This window comes from Clavelina lepadiformis, chromosome 7 (genome assembly GCF_947623445.1).
Source record: "Clavelina lepadiformis chromosome 7, kaClaLepa1.1, whole genome shotgun sequence".
NCBI classification, from domain to species: Eukaryota; Metazoa; Chordata; class Ascidiacea; order Aplousobranchia; family Clavelinidae; genus Clavelina; species Clavelina lepadiformis.
Genome location: NC_135246.1, coordinates 11,414,883 through 11,430,524, shown reverse-complemented (window position 1 = coordinate 11,430,524; position 15,642 = coordinate 11,414,883). Strand labels below are relative to the sequence as shown.

Sequence of the window (15,642 nt, the reverse complement as noted above, 5' to 3'; positions counted from 1 at the left end):
CTAATCCTTATTTGTTTCTCTTTCATGAAAAGAAATGTTTTTTGTCGCCCGCGTCACGCATGGTTGCGTACACTAACTTGCCCACTACGCTTTGCCAGTAGTGGCGATTGGCGAAAAGTTTTACACATTCTCATGGTTCGTTCATCGTTCATGTTGTTATGACGTCGATTACTAAGAAGCGAAGTTGATGTTTTCGTTGTTTTGAATTTTTCACAAATCAAATGTGTGTAGCTTTTCAGTTGCTGACATGTCGTCTGCACCCGCACTTACTGCAGAATATTAAGTTGAAATCGTTGTCGACGATGAAGAGTGTAGAATCAAGCCTGTAACATCTTCTGCTTTACAAGCTTATAATCTCTTTCATTAAGTTAAGAATTAAAATGGCTACGTACATGGTGCTTATAGCTTTGTAATGGTATGACAAAGAAATTCGTTTGTGCACTACTCGTGTGAAGTATTACACAAGAAACTCATCTGTCATAATGACCGCGTATGCAGGCGGTAATTGTTAGAATGTGAGCGAGGACGATAGTTGGTTGATAACATGTTTTACTTCTGCTTCGATGTTTGAGTTCTCATTTCTCAGACGGCGTGACTATGCTGTTAGTTGCTTAAATTCTGTCTATACAAATTACTATATGATAAAGTTCCCATTTTATTTATTATAACACAAAGACTTTTGCCTTCGGTCAAATCTTGCTGAATGTTACATCGCGCTCAGTAACAAATAAGACAGTAAAAGGGAAAAGGGAAGGTTGTAAACAAAACATCGGTATATATATGTGGCATACAAGTTCAATCGAGGAAATTATCTGACGTCATTAAAGAGAACTCAAATCTGGTCAACAACTGAATTCCAAGATCCCAAATTAAATTTCAAACATCTCGAAAACAACTCGTGACTCGTGACGTAATCGTCACAATGGAAAATGGGTAGGCCTACATGGCACCTAAACTTGAGAGGTTGGTTGACCCACCCCACTACAATAAGTAGGCTACTTGTTGACATGTTTATTGCGAGTGATGACATTTGAATCTCATGAGGTCGTTGTCTACTTTTCTCACCCACAGATTCAATTGTTCACCTTGACCGCTTATTATCTGATGACTAGCTTCAATTAGCACTGTTTAGCAGTGATCAATATTATAATGACATGTTTTCCACTGCAATATTATGGGACCAAACTCCTTGTTACCTTGTGAAAATGACAATAAAGTTGTCTATCTTAACACTGAACTTTATCAAATAGAATTCAATGGTTACATAGTAATGACAACAGTATATAGGCTACTGATAATATTAAAGGTTCTTTGAAAAATTACATTTAGACAAAACATTAGCACAGCAACAGCGTAAAGACGTCCAGGTTATAGGGTTGATCTTGGTAGAATGATTGCATTGAACGGCTGTGTAGGCCTATAACTCACACAAGATAGGCAGGCGCGATATTTATGTCATGTCTTAAAACGGAAAACAGAAAGTTATCGGTACGCGATGTTATCTATCATTGACGTCATGTTTCGTAAAGTAGACGTCTGAAAATAAGAATTCTATATTCTATTCGATTTATATATTATAATATCTCTTTATTATCACACCTATAAGGATCACATAAACACTGCAAGCTATATTACTGCTATTGTAATTACGATTGCTAAGGTAACCCTATTTTTACAAATTTTATTCTAGTATACAATGGGTTAACACGGTTCAGCAGGTTTAAATTTGGAGGGAGCGATGCCTGCCAGTACTGGCATAAACGCAACAGAATCTTTTGACGTGATGCGATTGATGTGGACTTTCGTGGACTTGTCGTCCACAAAAGAAAACTTCTTTGCGATTTTGAAGGTGCAAGGTATGAGGTATCATTAAATACTCCACATCTAAGAGAGGAGGTACTGTTCTGCTCTTTTTATTTGCATGAACATTTACAAAAACGGGTGACACCAGACGGTATAAGTTTTTGGAGATGCCGACAATAATTTAAAAATAAATGTCCATCCACTGAACCACGCGTGGGATGAACCGTCCGCGGGTTTAATTTTCCGGGGTTGAAAAGTCTATGGGTTGAATCGTCCGTGGGCTGCATCTTCCGACCACCTTGTTTGTCAAATGCTGTCTACTGTTGAAAGTCTAATGATGCATTCAGAGTGTGACAAAAGTAATCAAGATAGTTTCATTTTGTAACAAAGGCAGCAATTCCATTCGTGTTGACTGTACACAATTGTCATCTTCCAACAGTAAAGAATTTTGTTTTCAGTTACAGTTGTAATCAGAAATTTGCAGTAATTCTACCTTTAGAAGTTAAGCATAATTTCGAGTCTCAGACAAATGAAATATCGTTAGCTTTACTGTACTGCTTTACTTCTTATTTATTTTAAAGCTTATAAACTTTATAACATACTAACTGCATTAGATATGGTAACGCATGATTTCGAAAATTAATTTCTAAAAATATGTTCATCAAGCAACACTTGATTAGGTTTAAGCTGTGTCCGAATCATAGATATCTTATATATAACAACGCACATGTGTGTTATTGTTATACAAGTTATTGTACAACGTTATTCGATTACCTAAAAAACAGATTATTTGAAACAACATTAAAAATTTACAGATTACATTTTAACAGCGCTTATTGACTCAACTCACACAAGTTACTGTACAACGCATATGTGTGTTATTATATATAAGATATCTATGGTCCGAATAAGTTTAGGTCCATGACAGGAATGTATGCTAATTTTCAACTTCGTGCAGTGCTACTTTGTAATCAGTTATAATTGTAATCAGTGTTGTGTGTGCGGCATGCGCGTTTGTCGTACTCGCGGATTCTGTAAAAGAACCAGAGTTTCTACATAACATAACACACACCCTGACAGCGCCGAATAAATATAATCGAAGGTTCGTTTAAGTCACATTTCTGCATCGCACCAGTTTTAGTATTGTAACCGCATGAGAAGCTGGGATGAGCACGCCCTTTCAAGAGTGAGATTTATCGTTACTCAGTTACTCAAGATGCAACGACGTATTAAATTATTGTTATTATTATTTCACACGTATTACACCTTTCCGATTAAGTTACAAATCTGAAATTAATCCCCTCTGACCCAAACTCTCACTTTTCATGATTATGTGGGAATGGCGATGTTGATTGTTTTAAGGTTAGCCTAAAGCCAAAGGCTTTTAGTCTTTTTTCTAAAACTCCTAGACAATTGTGTCTTTGACTGCGTTGTGCCTGCTTTCTCTAATTGTTTCTTTAAATCAGCACCACATTCATAAATTCTAAATTGTTATATTGTCCGAATTATAGTCGTAGTCACATCAGAAACAATTTCATCACCATTTCACATTCAAATAGAGCTATCACTTGAGTTCAATAATGAATAAACCAGAAGGTAAACTGATAATATGAGAAGAGAGAGATTTTAATTTTAATTTTCTACATCATCTACTTTTCATCACAAGTACAATCTACGTTACACACAATAGGCTACAATACAACACTGCTTGAAACACTTGAAACTTTCGGTCAGTATGTCGGTTTAGAACTCATTGTTTGAATAACCACCCCATTCGTCTACTTTCCGCCCATTAAAATGGTCCAGAGTACGGGAATTTTTTCCCATTCCAATGGTTGAAAGTATGCCTTTCTTACCCTAGAGTAAGATATATGCCTTTGGAATGGGGAGAATTTTACTTCGGCACAAGTATGGTTTGTGAACCCCATTCGTCTATTTTTCTGCCCATTAAAATGGACCTGCTTTCAGCAATGGGGTTTCCCACAAACCATGGTTCTGCCGAAGTAAACATCTCCCCATTCCAAATGCATATGCCATATATCTTACTCTAGGGTAAGAAAGGCATAGGCCTACTTCCTGCCATTGGAATGGGAAAATATTACCGCATTTTCACCCATTTCAATGGGCGGAAAGCAGACGAATCGGGTGGAATAACAGCTTTAACCACGAATAACAAACTTGTTTAAATATTCAATTGCGTTTAACTGGAGACACACACAATGCTTATTTAGAATGCCAATTATATAAATTATTACAATTTACCATCACGACCGCCTCAATTAAATTACTTAGCTAGGCTGTGAATTGAAATTAACTCTATTTTTTAACTAAAAATGACTTTTTTCCAAAGCCTAAATTAATTTAAAACTAATCCCCTCCGACGCAAACTCTCACATTTTATGACTAAATTACATCAAAAAAAATTTGGACAAAACAGAAGTCAAACAAAAGCAAGATTCAAACCCGAAGCCTCAAGCATACAAGCCCTATCGTTGACCACTACGCCACCGCATTTCTTTCTTCCCTTATCCAAAACGATAGACGTAAATCCATTAGGGTAAATCTGCCGGTCACCGAACGTTCTTCAATGATATATCACTTTGCTCTGCGATTTTGTGCATGGTAAAAAGGGATGGGGAACCCCCCTTAATAGATAATAATAAATCGCAATTTTCGGCGGCAAATCATGCATCAAGACTCTCTTCCGCAAACTTGGCTTTAGCCTTTCAGGCATATAGGCTAGAATCCTCTCTGCTCCTTATACTATACAAACTTTCCGGTAGGGTACAAACTCTGCAGCTGCAGTGCGCATACCATCTGAATTCTACAGAGACACAACTTTTGTTGTAATTGTGTCGGAAGTCGGTGCTGAGGCTATTTATTTGTAGTAGCCTATATTAGCGTTAGTAAATTTTTAAACCAGCCATGTTTCTTGATCGTTTATGAGCATGAATGTATGATAGGCATATACTTGTAGTGAAAGGGTTCGTTTGTACTAGATTAGTTGATGATCTTCCGTGTAGGCTTATAGGTGTCGTGTGCCACACATTTCACTAGGCTCTGGGTTACTGCTGTACGGATACGACTCTATGATTATAGGCCTGTAATATTACATGTTGTGTCATATATTAATCAAGTTGCTTGACAATCTGCTGTTGCTTTCCTTGCGCGGTAGTCAATTGAAGTCACAAGTGTGGATCATAGGAGTTCAGCCTATGTCCGATTAGGCGTCATTTGAAGAAATTAGCAATGTGAAGCATTGTAACTGAATAAGTTACAATTGTTTTAAACGTAAAACATCCTGTAGCCCAATCATTTGCATTTGTGAAGTTACGGTATCCTTTGGATTGCATAGGCTAAACGTCAAACCGATACAGTACTAGTTGCCGTTATTGGTCTATGGGCTGTCACCTATCAAGCTATTAACAACTTAATTGTAACAGATATATATAAGTGATATGCAGTAAGACAAAGCAGGTATTGTTAAATTTATAAATTTGTGAATGTTTTCTGTGATTACCTATGAAATCACAATTTAGGCCAATTTTTTGATTTTCATTGCTTATAATTACCTAATCAAGAATTATTTTTCAAAACAATTTTACCAGAATATTCAGTGAGTAGTGTTCTTTCATATAAAATCAACTTTTTTGACTTGCCCCTCAGTTTAAGCATACCTGACATTTTTCGGTGACACTGGAAGAAATATTTTGCATATTAAGGCTGTATTCACTAATAATAAAAGAATGAATAGTCCAAATATTAAATACATCGGATGGAAACGTTTAAAAAACCCACCAATCCGAAAACAGCAAAACCAGCTCGAATATGAGTGAAATATGTACACTGGTGGAAATTACGTAGAATAGTTCCATTCAAAGAAAAACTGAATTCACTGCAAAAAGTTTTAATTACATACTGTAAAAATTATTGGTAAAGCGACACAATTTAAAAGTATATTATGCAGGATAAAATTCTGCATGTAACAATGTAAGTTTTGTTTTTGTATGTGAAGTATTCCTATTACTTGTTTAATTTAGATTTGAATCAGCAGCATAGCATGTTTTTTCGTTCACTGGCTACTTGACCCTATAGGCAGCAGGCCTCATTTGATTGAAATTTTGGAGGCATTTGTTTTTCTTGTTATCAGTATTTAAATTGTTGGAATGATGAGAATACAGACAAGGTATTTCAGTATTTTTAGGCCAAACTGCTAACTTGCTGAATATTTGAACAGTTTGCATGTGCTCCCAGCTAGGAAGTACGACAGTTTTCGACGAGAAATTATGGGTGCAAAGATGCATATTTTGGTGTGTTGGCGTGCACTAATACATCAACTCTTTGTTTAGCCCATTTATTATAAACTGGCATTGAAACGTTTATTTCTTATAAATCGGCTTGAATATAAAAAAGTTTGGAATGCAGATTGGTGAGTCTTGTGTGTGCTGGTGCCACACTTCCTACTATGGTATGTGCGTGCGCTTGACCCTTGACTGGAAAGTAAGACAGTTTTTGATAAGAAATCATACATACAAAAACAATTTTAGGCGTGCCCAGAAGTTGCATTTCTTCATATATTGATTACACTGGTCTGCATCAATTTTTCTGACTTACAAGTAACATGTGTTTTTGGTTAATTTGGCGGCGCTGATTCCAAAAATAACATCAGATTTTTTCTATCACGTCAATTTTTTTCACAAAACGCAATTCAATATTTTGACAGTAAGAGCAAATAAATAGCATTATTCACAATATGTAAATATGCCTCGGCGTAAAAAGCAAAAAAAATTAATAACAGCACATATCTGAATAAAGGTCACAACACTGAAATTAATATTATTTTATGGAAGAAACTTTCTCTTTTTTGACTTTCGAGAATGTTTATATGTTTCCTCATCTCTCATAACTCATAAGACACCAACAGTAATCGGCCATCATACTAACATTCCACCGACCTTGATATCTTTTTTCCATGATTTTGATATCTTGGTGGAAACGTTCACCTGGTAGATCCTAAATTTTCCGGAAAGTAGTCCAAATGACTATGCAGAAAGTGCACTTTTACACTCATGTTGCAGCCAAGTTTTGGAAACGAGCAAAGCAAGCGGTTGACAAGTTCTTTGTAATCAGGTGATTTGGTATTACCCAGAAAGTTGTTCACAACCTGGCTAAAAGCCACCCAACCTTCTTTTTCATCTTGATTCATGGTTTTGATAAATTTCTTGTCTTTCATTAGCTGTCTTATTTTTGGCCCATCAAATATTCCTGCTTTCAACTTTTCATTGCTCAAGGCAGGAAATTTTTGGCAAATATACCCAAAACATGCCCCATGTTTATCCAGGCTTTTCACATATTGCTTCATTAGCCCCAGCTTAATGTGAAGAGGTGGTAGTAATACTTTGCTTGGGTCTACTAATGGTTGGTTACCGATGTTTTTTCCTCCAGGAGTAAATTCTTTTCTCTCAGGCCATTGGTCTTGTTCCCAATGTTCCGTTTTAGCTCTACTATCCCATAGACATAAAAAGCATGGATACTTAGTGTAGCCACCTTGTTGGCCACGTAGCATACCCAAGACTTTCAAGTCCCCACATAGTCCCAGTTGTGCTCAAAATAATTGCATTTACTTATTAAGATTTTCATATTTTTATACGTTTCTTTGAGATGTACTGAATGACCAATTGGTACAGAGGCATACTTGTTTCCATTGTGCAACAGTACACATTTTAAACTAGCCTTGGAGCTATCTATGAATAGACGCCATTCCTTTGGATTGTACACACATCGAATTGTAGGTAAATTCCACTGTATCTACTTGATCTATTTGTACCCCCAGCGGACGCCCATGGTAACTATGCAAAATAAAAATTAGCTGATCAAAGATCGTGAGATTGTAGCTAAACGCAAGGTGATGGACAAAAACTAACAGCGTTTTTGGAATCAGCGCCCAGAAGTTACCTTAAAACATCGTTTAGGTCTACTGCACTTCTACAAAATTGATGTAGGCTTGTGTAAAGCTCTATGCTATATAGTAATTATTTCCTTTTACCATCAAAATATTGAATTGCATTTTTTTTTTAAATTGACGTGACAGAAAAAATTTGAGGTTATTTTTGGAATCAGCGCCCCAAAATTAACCAGAATAAGTCCTCTTTTTGTAAAAAGCATAAAAAAAAATTTTTTTTGTAGACCAGTGTTATTAATTGGTGTTTAAACAACCAACTTTTGCTTGTTTGTTTATAATAAATCTGTGTGAAGATGAAAAAGTTCAATGTGCCATACTTTCCACTGTGAGCTTTCAACAAAAACTGAGCTGTTTAATTTCAATATGTTTAATAGATCTATACTAAAAAAATGGTACATAACTGATACACATGCAAAATCAGAAGTGCTCACATGAAAGACAGGCTGTTTACCAGTTTTAAACCAGTCTGGTTTAAAAGAACTCAAAAATAATTGTTTAGAAATTGAAATGAATTGAGCTATGCCTAGACTGAAGAATTTGGCAGTTTTCATTGAGAGCTTGTGCTTGCAAGTATGTAAACTTTGGTGTGACAGTGTGCACTGAAGTCTCAATTCTTTATTTATTATAAATCAGTGTTCTGTGCACGTTGCAACATTTACTCTTATGTGACTTCGCCACGACAAACTTATGTAAAGTAAAAATTTGTTTGGAAATGGTAAGTAACCGTTGTACTAGACTCGGCAGTTTCCAGAGAAGACCAAACTTATACAGTTTTGATAATTCCATGAACTTTTGACAAGCAGGGCTGTTGCTTGAAGTTTAAAAAGCTGTTTAAAATGGGTTTATTAGACGAATGTGAGAAATATTTTGGAATTCGTGATCTTTATCAAATCCTTGATGTTGTCAAAACAGCATCTGCGAAAAAAATAAAATACGCTTATCGGAAAATGTCACTAAAAGTTCACCCAGATAGAGCTGCGGAATCAAACAAAGATCTTGCCACGAAAAAGTTTCAGGTGATAGTTTTCAAAATGAATATGCTCACTGGCATTGCTGTTGTTTAGGCTTCATTTTCAATTCATTGTAGTCCCCCATGTATAAATAAATCTGCATTTCATGGCAGACAGCGTCATTCTTCTAAATCCAGATTGGGCTATTGTGAGAGACTGAAATTATATTTGCTTTTGTTTCAGATTTTGTCCAAAGTGAGCAGCATTCTACTTGATCAAGATTTGCGTTCAATTTATGATACAGACGGTGAAGTGGGTGATACTAACTCAATATGCAGAGAAAATATCGATGACTGGACTCAATATTGGAAAGCAATGTTCAATGTAATAATCACTGTTTCTTTTTTCTATGCTGATTTTTGGGTGTTCCTTAAGTTGGCCACACAAATGGGTCTGCTTAAGTTAATCACTCACTATGTTAGATAACAGTTGAGGACATGAAAAAGTTTGAAGAGTCTTATAAAGGATCTACAAAGGAGGCTGAAGATCTTAAAGCAATTTACCTCAAGTGTGAAGGCGACATGGATAAAATATTTGAAAATCAAATGTGTTCAACTATTGAAGATGAACCACGGTTTAGGTAGGGAATGGTGATTATCTAATCGAGAGTGGTTGTAATCTCTTGATAAATCTGTTGGCCAATTAATTTCCTTTGACTACTTTCCACTTTCCTAAAGGAAAATCCTGCAAGAAGCGATTGATGAAAAAGAACTGCCAGATTATGATGTTTTTTCCAAAGAACCAACGGCAAAGCGCAAGAAAAGAGAGAGGTTTTATAAAACCGAGGCAAAAGAAGCTGAACAGGCCAGGAAAAAACTCGGTTTAGGTAAAAGTTTTCAAAAATGTTGTACTCACCTTTAGTTTGTCTGTATTGGGCAAAGTTAATAGTTGCAAATAGCTAAAATGGTTGAATTATTTACTTTAGGGAAGGCCACTGGCGAAGAAGCACTTAAACAACTGATTCAAAAGCGACAAGATAATCGGCAGAAAGAAATGACTTCTTTTCTGGATAACCTGGAAGCAAAATATGCAAAACCAAGCAAACGGAAACAGACGTCATCTGGCAGCAAAAAAAGGAAAAAGACCTGAAATTCTTTTGGTGGCAGTCTGGATAACGGACAGTTTTACTCTATTTATTTTATTCTATTATTTAAGAGCAGCTGACAGCTGAGCAGAGAAAGTATTTTGTGTTCATTTCAAATCTCCGAAACGTCTTCTATTAGCTGTAATTGGAAGACAGAAGGCATGTGTCATGTTTACTGTTTTTAACATCAGTAGAACATCATTTTTGAAGATGCTAACTCATAATGTGAGCCTTTATATTTGCAACAATGTAAGCACACAAACTTTTCAAAAGTGGTTTATCCAAATAAAGACCAACGATTGAAAGAAGTGCATCATTTACTAGAACAAAGTACATTAAAATTTATGACATGAACCAAGGTCACAATTCTTCATCAGTTGTGTCGTCATATTCAGAATGCAACCTGTGCAAATATTCCAGAAGATTTTCTTTTTTTTCGTCTTCACTATGAATGACTTCGCTGTTGTACTTTGTCAAAGTGTACCATAAATTACCTGAAATTACAAATATTTACTTGCTCGCTCATTGCACTTGCAGTGTAGATCTAAGTCTACTGAGCTACTACCTTTGTCAAGAAACCTAACCACTGTTAGTAGACGATGTTACCTTCTACAGTTTACTTACTTATTGAGAGCTTCTTGGATTTGATAAATGTATACATCTCAAATAAATCACTCATGAGCTGGGAGTCATGAAATGAAAAGTAACATAGATCACGGCCAACTGCTGCAGCAGCCATCAATTGCAATAGACCTGGGAATAAGTGATGATCTTAAGTCTAAACAATGTAAATCATCTAAATTTATTCAATAATGTGTAAGTATTGGTTTACTATCTTGGAAATTAGTTATTTTTTAATTTTAGTTTCCTGTGACCTTTCAGCAGAGGGTCACCACCAAAAGCTCCACACCCCCAGTTTCCTGTGGCAATTGCAGTAGGTTCATCATCATCATAATTGCACATGAAACCAGAAAAGGCTTTATTTAGTTCACGCTTCAAGTTGCTTGGTGTGAACTGATCTGATTTTCTGCAGACAATAAGTGGAAAATTTCGCTATGCTCTAATTTAGCTATAACTCAAAATATTTCAAAAAACCACCTCCTAAAGTGAATCGCATCAATTGCTAGTATCTTGGTCCTTCTTCGACCCCACTTGTCTGATTCTGTTGTATCAAGAAAGTTGCCATCCCATTTGTACGTTTCTGCATAACCACTATAGCGACTGAACTGTTCAACACCTACACAGAAAAGAGCCTTGACGGTTTACTATTGCACACATAATTAATAAAATTGCCTTTTTTACATAGTTTCATAGAACCCATATCTTCTAATAGTTCCCTACCAGTGATTACAACACACTCATTGTCGTGCATTTTTTCGGTAAACAATCTTGAGATTATAAGCTCAGGACAGATACAGAAACGAATCTCCTCCTGAACCATCCCAGCTCCCAACACTCCTCCTCCGATGAACTTGTTGGCAAAATCAACCTGGCATTCATCATAATGCAAGTGAGAGCAGAAAAGACCATACTGAATTTACCAGTTGACAAGCAATAGCCAATTCTTTGGCATTGGGCCTCCCTTACTGGGTTCATAGGTATTTTTGTGTCGTCATTTTTTTTGACTACTTCGACTACTTACTAGCTTTAACTTAGGAAAACGTACAATAGGCTAGTGGTATACGTCGTTTCAAAATCATTATACATGGGCATAGCATTACAAAATTTTACACACTAAATTGGCAGCAATTGTACACGTAAGCATAGGAATACATTCAAAGAGTTTTAAAAAAGTCGTTTTTCAGGTGTCAATGCCCAAGCTTTTGAAAACTTTTGCCACTCACAATTCAATCCTAAACACACCACAGTTGACAATACCTATTCATTGCACACCTGTAACATTCCAAGTCCAGCATTTTCAATTCTGTCAACACTATTTACATGAAGCCTGAATAATTCACAAGGACTCTGACTCCAGTGAGGAAACTCATCCAAAGCTCTTCGTTCAAATGTAATATTTCCACCGGGCACTGAAATATGGATTAAAATATTTTAAAAAAGCAGTAGCTTAACAACCTGATTTAAACCTATGACTTGCATAAGAAAGACTTACTATCGTCTGTGACTCTTTTAAAATAATGTAGAAGAGTTTTTAACTTTTCACCCATAATCTGTTTACCATATCTTCCTCCAACTGCAAACAGTCTACAAAAATAGTCATCACTCTGTTGTATTGCAATGTCGGTACGTAATGCGTCTTTGAAATTTCAACTCACCTGTTGAAATTAATATCAGGGTATTCTACATATTCTGCATTCTTTTGTTTGGAGTTTCGACGAGGGAAAGTGCATAAAAATGCGTTGCAAAGTAGGCATGCAATCTGCTGTTGAGTCATTGTGATCTTATGAGATTTTTGAGCAGTCAATAGTGGAATTGGCTGCAATTAAAATATTATACAAATGATTTCAAATATGAATTTGTTTGAATAATTTTAAAGCCTTTAAAGGTAAAAAGAGCCAAATGTTAAAATAGTTATACTGAAGCTGGATAAGCAAATAACTGAACGAAAGAAAAGTAATCTTACACTTACTTTATTCAATAAGAATGGTAGTCTCAAAGCTAACTGAATCATTTTTGGTAAAGTAACTTCAAAAAAATCCCTTCTGTATTCCATGTCAACATCTTCTGCGAAAAAACTGTGCAACCCTTTGAAAGACCATTGTTTTGCATTTCGGCTGTTGTACGTTAAGATGGCTTCCTAAAATATAACACATACAAGCTTAGAATTAATTACAATTAAATTTTGCCAGTTAACAGAACTTAAATAGACTTATCACATATGACACCGTCAAAACGTGAAACATTTGCCTCTAAATCAATAGAACTGTTAATGTCAATCAACAAGGCAGCTTCAATCATGCCCCATCTTTCTGTCAAGCTTTCTCCATTATCAGAGGACATAATAGGATAAAGGCTTTTTGGTGAACACGGCAGCCTAACATGTTTCCCATCCCAAGCATCAATATAGTTATTGGATTGAGATGGATTGGATTCATGTTGGGAAACCTAAAAGTAACAAAACCTAGTTTGTTAGCTGGAACCCTTCTGATAAGAAGGTAAACTCAATAATGTGGCACTGCTTGCAAGACTAACAAACTCCAACAAATTCCTTAACTAAAATTGCATGTATGTCAACTAGTATAATCAAAACCAAGACTACCTTAAAACTACCAAAAAGGACGGTGTGATTCTGGGATTGCTCCAATGGACGTAAAGGAGTTGGAGAAATTTGCAAATCTTTAATTGCTGTTCCAAGCCAACATGGTTCTTGTTTTGTAGGCGACAGAGACTATGGCAAAATAGTAAACTTAAAATACTAGTAATTTTTCTTTAAATCAATGAATAAAATTCATAACTCACCAGGGAGGCATCCTTACTCTTCTGTGATTCAAACAGCAATGGGCTGTCACAAGTCCTATAAAAAGTGCTGAGACTGATTCAAAACTTTTAAGAGCGGACGTCACACAAACACAACAATAAAAGTCAATAAATTTTAAGTCAAAGCTTTGTGCCTTCAAAGCACAACTAAATGACATATTACACAACCACTAACTGATTCACCATCATACCTAGAGGCTGTTGGCTCCTCACACACTATTGATTCCAATGACTGCCCTGTAACATCAAAACAAAAATTTAAAATTAATAATGATACTGAATTTGACAGCAGCAAACAAAATCACACAAAAACAGTAAAATAAACAAAAGTGTTCAACACCTTTTTTTTCAAAAGACTGAGAATCAACATTTTCCGTTGGCATTCTAATCTTAGGATCCAAACATTGCTCTTCATCAGCGTTTAAGCAATCCATCTTTTTCTCACAGTCATCTAGAGCTTGGAGCAATTTACTTTGCTGCAATTGTTGAGAAGAATGTAGGCTGTTAAATTCGGTTATAGAATGGTTTGATGCATTTTGGCTGGAAGACTGAAAATTGTCATCACTCTCACGTGGATAAAATTTATCCATTTTAATTTGATTGTTTGATTCCTCTGACAAAGTAACAACCTACAAACAGAACAAATTTGGGAATTCAGCTCTCATAGTTTCGTTTATGAGCACAGTGTCTCATTCATAGCCAACTGTGGCAGAATGATAATTATCAATTATCTGTTTCAATGCATATTTGGCCAAGGATAAATTCTGCATAATACCAGTGAGATAACTTAGGCCAGCGGTTCCCAAACTTTTCTGAGCGCGACCAAAACCTGATTTTGGTGAACATCTCGCGACCCAAAACTCAAACAGCGTATTGAAGCACAATTATTAACCTTTTAACAAAACACAGTAAAAACAGGAAGCTTAATAACTTTACTCCAAAATAGTACTGTTTTCAACTAGTCTTCACTTGTATACTTATAAATCACATTATATTTTACCACGTAGCTGTTAAAACTCCGGAATAAAATTTCCATGACGCAATAATTCAATCCATTATTGCATTATAGACATTTCAATCTATGGTGAAGGAGATTATAAGACTTTGAAAAGAGGAAAAAAGAAACGTTAAAAATATACAACACGATCTATTTCTGAACTTTGTGACCTGGGTTTCTATTGCCTCAACGCAACCGATTTTTTTACCCTTTACGATCTTTGTTTGGGTTGCAACCCATACTTTAGAAACCAATGGCTTAGGCTATCATATTTTTTCATTTCTATGATCTATTCTATTATTATAGCCAAGTGGCCAAGCAATCTGCATAATACTTTGACAATACAAAGTCTCAGAACATTATATTGTTTGAAACACAAAGACTTGCAAATCGGTAAAGCAGACTAGATGGTCACTTAGTTAGGAGAAAAGATATGGTTTTGGTTGCTTTAGAAACGATTAAATCTAGACTTAAGTAATCAAAAATCTTACGTAATAGATTAGTGATATAACCTTCAGGTTAAGTTTTAAACATTTACGCAATAAAAAAGGCTCTGAATGCATAGTACTAGGCTAGGTTGCCGATGAAAGAAGCGCTGCCTTAACGTTAGCATACTATCAAACAATTATAGGCTATAACATGATAGCCGATGCAGCCTGCATTCATTTACGTAACTGAAACAAACCTCCGTGTTATCCAAGTCCATTACAGATTTTTTTGTGGAAGTAATGTTTTGATTCTCTGAGCGTTGTTTTAATTTGCCACGATTGGATTTTGTAGAAGTATCAAAACTGTTCGACCTTTTTTGAGAATGTACTGCAAAAACTTCCAAAATTGACAACTGTTTTAGTCTCTTCGGTTGTGGTTCAGAATTCTTATGTGACATACTAACACAGTAAGTTTAAAATTTCATTACCATCGGTCTAATCAAAACAAAAAACTTCATCTATACAAGCAAATTTTCTGCATGTTACTATAGCAAATTATACATAAAGTATCCTATCGGGAAAGCACCTTAGCTGAGAAACCTGAAAACAAAAAGTGTTGCGGTTAGGTTTTATTCAAGATAAAAATATAAGTTGCGTAAGCGAAAGAGACAAGCTCATGTTAATTTTCCAAATCTTTCTGATTATGTTTTTCATGATTTTTCCAATTTTTTGATCTTGTCAATAGCAATATAATTATAGTACAGTATATAAGATTTGTACATGTCATATGTCATCAGCTGATCAATGACCACGACAGTGGTTGTGCATTACATGCTCCAGTAAACACGCTGCAAATGAGTTACACAACTTTCTGTAAAAACGGTTTTCTCAATTCTATTCGACAGAGGTGAAAAGACTCC

General features: G+C 35.6%; 2 protein-coding genes across 3 annotated transcripts; one reads left to right on the top strand and one right to left on the bottom strand.

The window, feature by feature from the left end:
* The first annotated feature begins 7,435 nt into the window (after nucleotides 1-7,435).
* LOC143464983 (dnaJ homolog subfamily C member 9-like) lies at nucleotides 7,436-10,382 on the top strand. The gene is made up of 5 exons (XM_076963076.1): nucleotides 7,436-8,781; nucleotides 8,959-9,099; nucleotides 9,198-9,355; nucleotides 9,453-9,601; nucleotides 9,701-10,382. The coding sequence occupies exons 1-5, from the start codon at nucleotides 8,602-8,604 to the stop codon at nucleotides 9,862-9,864; spliced, it is 792 nt and encodes a 263-aa protein (XP_076819191.1). The 5' UTR covers nucleotides 7,436-8,601; the 3' UTR covers nucleotides 9,865-10,382.
* LOC143464981 (poly(ADP-ribose) glycohydrolase-like) lies at nucleotides 10,120-15,270 on the bottom strand. 2 transcript variants are annotated; one of them, XM_076963073.1, is made up of 15 exons: nucleotides 14,980-15,270; nucleotides 13,638-13,926; nucleotides 13,489-13,534; nucleotides 13,280-13,334; nucleotides 13,080-13,208; nucleotides 12,728-12,925; nucleotides 12,450-12,617; nucleotides 12,136-12,296; nucleotides 11,973-12,064; nucleotides 11,753-11,889; nucleotides 11,201-11,348; nucleotides 10,958-11,096; nucleotides 10,735-10,886; nucleotides 10,484-10,612; nucleotides 10,120-10,353 (listed from the first exon to the last, which is right to left on the bottom strand). In XM_076963073.1, the coding sequence occupies exons 1-15, from the start codon at nucleotides 15,178-15,180 to the stop codon at nucleotides 10,220-10,222; spliced, it is 2,178 nt and encodes a 725-aa protein (XP_076819188.1). In that variant the 5' UTR covers nucleotides 15,181-15,270; the 3' UTR covers nucleotides 10,120-10,219. The 2 variants fall into 2 exon arrangements, with proteins under 2 accessions (XP_076819188.1, XP_076819189.1); XM_076963074.1 differs by having other exon boundaries at nucleotides 13,638-13,773.
* Between the last annotated feature and the right edge of the window lie 372 nt (nucleotides 15,271-15,642).

What these genes read in the sequence shown, in the direction of transcription:
- LOC143464983 (XM_076963076.1), top strand. Translation starts at nt 8,602, where the DNA reads ATGGGTTTATTAGACGAATGTGAGAAATATTTTGGAATTCGTGATCTT. An exon ending in ATTGGAAAGCAATGTTCAAT is followed by an intron (nt 9,100 to 9,197) that starts GTAATAATCACT and finishes TCACTATGTTAG; the next exon opens with ATAACAGTTGAGGACATGAA. An exon ending in CAGGAAAAAACTCGGTTTAG is followed by an intron (nt 9,602 to 9,700) that starts GTAAAAGTTTTC and finishes TATTTACTTTAG; the next exon opens with GGAAGGCCACTGGCGAAGAA.
- LOC143464981 (XM_076963073.1), bottom strand. Translation starts at nt 15,180, where the DNA reads ATGTCACATAAGAATTCTGAACCACAACCGAAGAGACTAAAACAGTTG. An exon ending in TGGACTTGGATAACACGGAG is followed by an intron (nt 13,927 to 14,979) that starts GTTTGTTTCAGT and finishes TTCTGTTTGTAG; the next exon opens with GTTGTTACTTTGTCAGAGGA. An exon ending in AGAGTAAGGATGCCTCCCTG is followed by an intron (nt 13,209 to 13,279) that starts GTGAGTTATGAA and finishes ATTTTGCCATAG; the next exon opens with TCTCTGTCGCCTACAAAACA.